General features: G+C 39.2%; 1 protein-coding gene across 1 annotated transcript in view; it reads right to left on the bottom strand.

Moving 5' to 3' along the window:
- Nucleotides 1–2,860: 2,860 nt before the first annotated feature.
- The window catches only part of pagr1 (PAXIP1 associated glutamate-rich protein 1), a 9,505-nt gene continuing 5,774 nt past the window's right edge, over nt 2,861–6,591 (bottom strand). Inside the window, exons 2-5 of the mRNA XM_060891324.1 lie at nt 5,584–5,739; nt 4,534–4,855; nt 3,908–3,996; nt 2,861–3,306 (exon numbers count right to left, since the gene is read on the bottom strand). Of these exons, the coding sequence (XP_060747307.1) occupies nt 3,071–3,306; nt 3,908–3,996; nt 4,534–4,855; nt 5,584–5,734 (798 nt within the window). The 5' untranslated portion in view covers nt 5,735–5,739 and the 3' untranslated portion in view covers nt 2,861–3,070. The remainder of the gene's footprint in view (nt 3,307–3,907; nt 3,997–4,533; nt 4,856–5,583; nt 5,740–6,591) is intronic.

Raw genomic sequence — 6,591 nt, forward strand, 5'->3', positions numbered from 1 at the left:
TGCAGCACTAACATTCCAAGTAATCCTTGGGTGACTACATTGATCATTATAGAAGGCAAAGGCAAAAAAGAAAACAAACAAACAAAACAAACAAACACTGCTAGCATGTCTGTGTGCTAATAGATTTATATAACTGTATAAACTCGACTATACCAGGACAGTGTGAAATTCAATTCCTAAATTATTGCTCCTCTTTATGAAAATTGGCATTTTAACATATTCTTTATTCATATTCATAGACTTCTTTTTTTTTGAAGTCTTAGAAAAACAGCCCATATTCTCATCCTGTAATATCTAATAGTTTTATAAGAAATTCTTAGGTTTACAAATGTGTGCTGCCCTCTTCAGTTTAAACCACAGAAACTCTGGAGACGGAGATGGCCATTTTTGGGACAGATTTGCATGTTGATGTGGAGATACTGGGGTCTTGTTGAAAGCTGGTTGAGATCCATAGCCAAGAATTAACATCTTGGCAGAAGGGACCAGGTTTTAGACTGGAATATTCTGATATATGCCAAGCATCAAAGAACCTCCCTCTATTCAGATTGCCACAAATATTACAATTGTAACAATCAGATATATATTTATGATGGTTTTGTTTTAGCTGATATTATACTATTAAATCCACCTGCCTAATATGGTGTACGTCCTCCATGTGCCAACAAAACAGCTCTAAGCTCTTGAGGCATGGACTCCACAAGACCTCTCAAGGTGTGCTGTACTATCTGGCACCAAGAAAGTCATCCAGCACATACCACAGATGCTTGGGATTTGGAGGACAATACAAAGTTCCTCAAACTGTTCCTGAAGAACTGATTCACCAGCTGATTCCCTTGGAGCACAATCCACTGCACACCAGGAACATCACAAATTGGCAGATTTCCTACTAACACATTTGAGAATTGAGTGTTTACTACCTAATATATCCCACTGTTTAACAACTTTAATTAGGTAATTAATGTGATTCTTTTCACCTGTAAGTGGTTTTAATGTTATGACTGATAAGTGTATTTGTTCTCAGTGTGTACCAAATGACATTATTGTTGTCATTCAAGATGATGCAATTTGAAAAGGTGTGTTTTTCATTATTTGAAATTATTTCATTATTCGTTATTTCCTTACTTAATTGTTCTTACACTATGCTGTGCGAAGACCTTTTCTACAGTCAAACATCTAAAATTAAAATTCAGTACATAAAATAATATATTTACAGATTTCATACTGTTAAAACCCTGGGGCCTGTTTCAGAAAGGTGGTTCTACTAACTCTGAGTTTAAACTTGAACTCTGAGTTGACAAACCCTGAGATGGGAAACTGAGTTTTCGGTTGAAAAGAGTTAGTTTTATCAACTCTAAATTGACTGACTCTGAGTTAAGCGCATGCACAACTAAAAAAATAGTGGATTTAACATCAAATTTTAATTATTCCTTACCTTACCATTCCTTACCTTCGACCTTGACTGCATTGGGGTTAACTAACACCACTTTAAAAGGTCCCTCTCTTCTTGGTTGTCTGCCGCAGGGAAAAGTTGGAATGGATGGATGGAATGGATTACTGTGGATTAATTCTGTTATTTTCTTATATTTAAACGGAGAACTTTACACATTACACATAAGATTCCATACCTGTATATCTTGAGTGACAGGTGTCTTGTCCAATGATCGGTAAGTTTCAATTCGCAAACGATACACTACCGTTTCCGGGTTGTCTAACTTGTCGTTGTGTTTTGGGATTTGTTAATTTGTTTTGGGATTTGTTAATGTGTTTTCGGATTTGTTAATTTGTTTTCAGATTTGTTAATGTGTTTTCGGATTTGTTAATGTGTTTTGCACTCCCCGGCCACCGTAGAAAGCGCTTAAGAGCGAGGCACACTTTCCTGGCCACTCTGCAAACAGTAGCCTTACTAATATGTTCTGCATCCCCGATGTTATACACAAAACTACCATTTGCAAAGAAACGTAAGGCAACGCAAAGCATCTGCTCGGACGTAAGAGCACGGCCGTGATGGCTGATGTAAAGATGGATGAGATTATGGATCTTATTGACTGTAAAGAAAAACGGTACCGCTCAAATAAAAATGCATAGGGATGTGACAAAAATCCACTCTGGGCTCAAACGAATTAATACAGACTCTTCATCAACAGGATCGTCCATAAAAGGACACGCCCTTTCATTCATTCTACATTTAGCAGACCCCCTTACCCAGAGTGACTTACAGTATATTTTGTTTCAACTGAAATGTGGGCAATGAATGAGGTGTTTAAACATCGCTTCCTCTTTAAAAAAGGGGAGAAGACAGACAGAAACTCTGGGTTTACCGAAGAAAACCTGCTCCCGACCAGGTCAGGTTCATGGTAACTGACTCTGAGTATAAGTTACCTCTCTTTCAGAAACGGGCTTGACTTAAGCTGCTTTCTCGGGTTTAACACACCTCCCTTTCTGAAACAGAAAAGCCAGTTTCTCTCATTTCAGGGTTAAAATCCTCCGAGTTTTCACTTAAGCTGCTTTCTGAAACAGGCCCCTGGTGTGTATGAATGCTGGCTTACTCATAGAAACCTTCTATGAGTCTGGTTCCTCTCAAGGTTTCTTCCTCATATCATCTGCTGCTTTGAGACAATGTGAATTGTTATAAGCCTTTCACACAGAAATACAATAAAAATTAAAATTCTAAACCTTAGTAAACATAGTCTTAACAACCAGCATCTTAACAACTGAGATGGTGTGCTTCTAAATTAAACGCTGAAAGGTTTCTCAGACACAGAAACTATGCTCCATTGGTCCACTCATCGGGTCAGACGCTTTGTGTAGATACAGAAAGCATCACACACATATACGTAAGCGGAGTCTACAAATGAAAAGATTTTCATCAACATAAGACATTTATTCAAATGGATAATGTTTCACTTGGAATCTCTTTCACACATTTCATGTTATCACTCAGTCCACAAGTGTGTTTATTGTATAAAAAAAAAATTCATAAACATGTCATCATCTGTTCTTAAAAATGCAATGGATCACACACCAAAAATAAGGGTGTGACACAAACTTGTCCCTATCCCTGTATATTTCATCAGTATCTCCTCTGTCTGGGGCTGAAGATGGTGCTGGGGTCACTGTCTCTCTCTCTCTCCTTTTCTCTTTCCCTCTGAGTGCTGGGGGACGAGCGCTCTTGTGCGGATTTTTCACTTTTGAAAAGGTCGCGACCTGTCCTGAGGATCTGTTCTTCGAGCTTTTGGTGGCGCTTCATGTCGAAGAGCACCTTGTCGAGCTGAGCGATTCGCTTCACAGAGGAACGAGTTGAGGATCCTGTTAAGAGCAAAGCAAGTGACTAAGGATGCTTTTCATCATTTCAGAATTTCCTTGTAGAGAATCAATCAAATACCGAACAATGACCAGGGCCCATATTCATAAAGATTATAAGAATGATCTCAGTGAGCTTCTAATTTAGCTTAAAAATTTCTAACTATGAATCTTATCTTAAAAGTGACTCAGATCTCAGATCAACTCTGAGCATGGAAAATACAACAACTTTTATCTTAGAGAGAAGGCGGGGCTTAACCTGTTACTAGGTAACACAAAACTGTGATTGTCCTATAAAAAAAAAAAAAAGAGCGCTTTTAAATTCTGGTTTGTTATAAACCTTTACTTTGTCTCTATGTTAAGATATTTGAGTCTATATCATGTAGGGATTACGTTCACGACCCATCATATTAGAGATGATCTAACATCTGTATGTTATAAATGTAATAAATGTAATGTAAATGTAAACATCTAACAGAGCAGAAATGTCACAGACACAAATGATATCATTTCTGCCGCTATGACATATGGCGAGGTTCACTATTAGTTGGTTCACTCCTGAAATGTTTTATGTTCACAGAATTGGGCACTGAGGTAAAGCTCATACCTGGTGTTCTGCGTCGTCCAAGGAATGAATTCTTGGGAGTCATGGAGCTTTGCTCTTCATCAAAATCAAACTCAGTAGGTGTTGGAATCCTGTGAACAGAAAACAATCCACAGTCTTTATACTAGTGGACTAATTTTATAAACATTCCCATGTGAAAAATAGCTTAAAAAAGGTTTCATTACACACTGCACATGAGTTGAGTGTAGATAAGCATGCCTGTTAATTTACAAATAACATGTCAACGACTGTGGCTCCAGGCACGCCAGAATGAACGTGAGGTTCTACCTCAACAATGCTCCGGCTTATTGAAGACAAACCTGGTGTGTAAATGAGCAATTTCAGAACAGTGTCACCTAGTGGTCAGAAGATTATAATTTTCACTGATAATTTCTGTATACTTTGTCATATGATCATAAGTGTTCATAAGATTCAGTGAAGCATCTTAAAGTACTAGAGCCACACTTATTGCTGCTTGTTTACAAAGTAGAAAAAGTGAAACTCACAACCTTCTGGGAACAATATTATCTACTAACACTGCTAAACACATACGCACACACACTCGCAGAAACCCAAACATACACACACACGCATGCAGACACACACGCACTTGATAAGCATTCACTCACTTGCGCTCGATCTCCTCCTGCTTGTCCTCGTCCGAGTTCTCGCCGTCTCTTTCTGGAGAAGGAGTGCGTGGTGGAGTTGGAGGTCTGCGAGGTAAAGGGATCCACTTCAGCTCCAGCATTTCTCCTTTAGCCAGCAGTTCATATAAACACTTGATCTCCTCAGGTGGAGGCATCCAAGTCTTAGCTTCCTCCAGCTCCTCGTCACTGTATGGGATTTCCCACTCGTCTTCCTCCCGCTGGCGTCCGTTGGTCATGTCTTCATCCTCCTTTGTTCCCTCGTCCTCTTTGTCTTCTTCCAGTAACTCTGTGTCTTTCTCCTCATCTGAGAAAAGTTGACAAATTAAAACATGTAAATCAGTCTCACACACTTTCAAACTCTGTCACACAAACACACACACTTCCACACTCTGACACACAAACAGAGACAGACAGACACACAAACAAAATCAAAACATACACACACACAAAATCACAACACACACACACAAAATCACAACATACACACATTTCCACACTCCGCAAACACGCACACAAAATCAAACATACACACACACCATCACACTTACACAACATACATACACACTTCCACACAAACAAACTGAAACACACACACACAAAATCAAACATACACAGTCAATCATACACAACATGCACACACATTTCTACACTCCATCACACAAATACACACACTCCCAAAACACAAACTCAATCCTGATGTGCTCTCTCAGTCACACCCACACCCACACAAACACACTTTTTTAACTCTTTCATTTCTGTCAGAGAAGAAAAAAGACACAGAGACCTAAAATCGATCTCGGGGGCTTTGACCAGAATCAGATTAAAATGTCTCTGATCTACTGAGAAAATTTTAGTAATAGGGACAAGATTCTTCTTTTAAACTGCTAGTGAAACTGCAGGCTTCTTTTAAACAGTGAAAACACACTTCCCTCTGAGAGCAGTACCCATGTTCCAGTGTCCACAAGGAGTGCTCTGCTGTACAGGAAAATAAAATTTTCTGATAAAATGAAGGCATCTTGCTCATTTTCATACCTTTTTCATCCTCTGTCATGTCTTCAGATTTAATGGCTCCTTTGATTTCTTTTTCTGTGTCCTCTTCTGTGGTTTTCTCCTCGTTTTCCTTCACATCCATCGTCTCTGCTCTGTCTGAGAGCGAGGACTCCGCTTCCTCCACTGCCTGCATCACACCTGCTGACAGAGGACATAATTAAACACGGTCTGATCGACCCAATGAAACATACTAGCATCACTCACTCACTCACTCACGCTCACACACAGACTCAATCACAATTAAAGCTGCAAGCAGCATTTCCCGGGGTTCAAGCGTTTAAGGCCTTTAGGGAGTTATTACATCATTTGGAGCCCATTTACAGCCAACGCAGTCCATTGAAAATACATGGTGTGCAGCTTTTTGCCAATTACAGCGCCACCTATCGTCCGATCAAGATAAAACTTGGCATGATTGTTAAAGATCATATGTCACATGTGCTCAATGAGTGTCGTATAAATTAGACTTTTCATTTATGAGTTATAGGCTTTGAATGATTTTTTGCCACGCCCATTTCATAAATAATCCTTTAATGGCAAGCCAAAGGATAACGTTCCACTTTTTTTCGATAATTATTGACATTAAGACTCCAGAGAATATTACTGCACTGGATTGGTCTCGATCAGGTGAAAAACCTAGGACTAGTTCGCAAAAGTAGGTTTTTCACCTGATCAAGAATAATTAATGAACAATTTGATTGACAGAATTGGTCCAAGAGGATATTTATTGTGTTTATTGTACTCAATATTGTGTGTATTTATTAAGCACTACGTGATTACAGTGGCGTAAAACTCTTTAGCACCAACTAGTGGCCGATTTCTTTCAAATTTCTTACAGACCTCTAGGACCACGTGTCGAACATGCCCACCGAGTTTCATTCCGATAGGCCTCCATTAACCTTGTCTAATTGGTGCTCAAACTTCATTGGCTGATAGCGGCCATGTTTTTTGAGACACGCCAATGTCCTTACATACACTCAAGGCACCTTGGAC

This window comes from Tachysurus vachellii, chromosome 2 (genome assembly GCF_030014155.1).
Source record: "Tachysurus vachellii isolate PV-2020 chromosome 2, HZAU_Pvac_v1, whole genome shotgun sequence".
NCBI classification, from domain to species: Eukaryota; Metazoa; Chordata; class Actinopteri; order Siluriformes; family Bagridae; genus Tachysurus; species Tachysurus vachellii.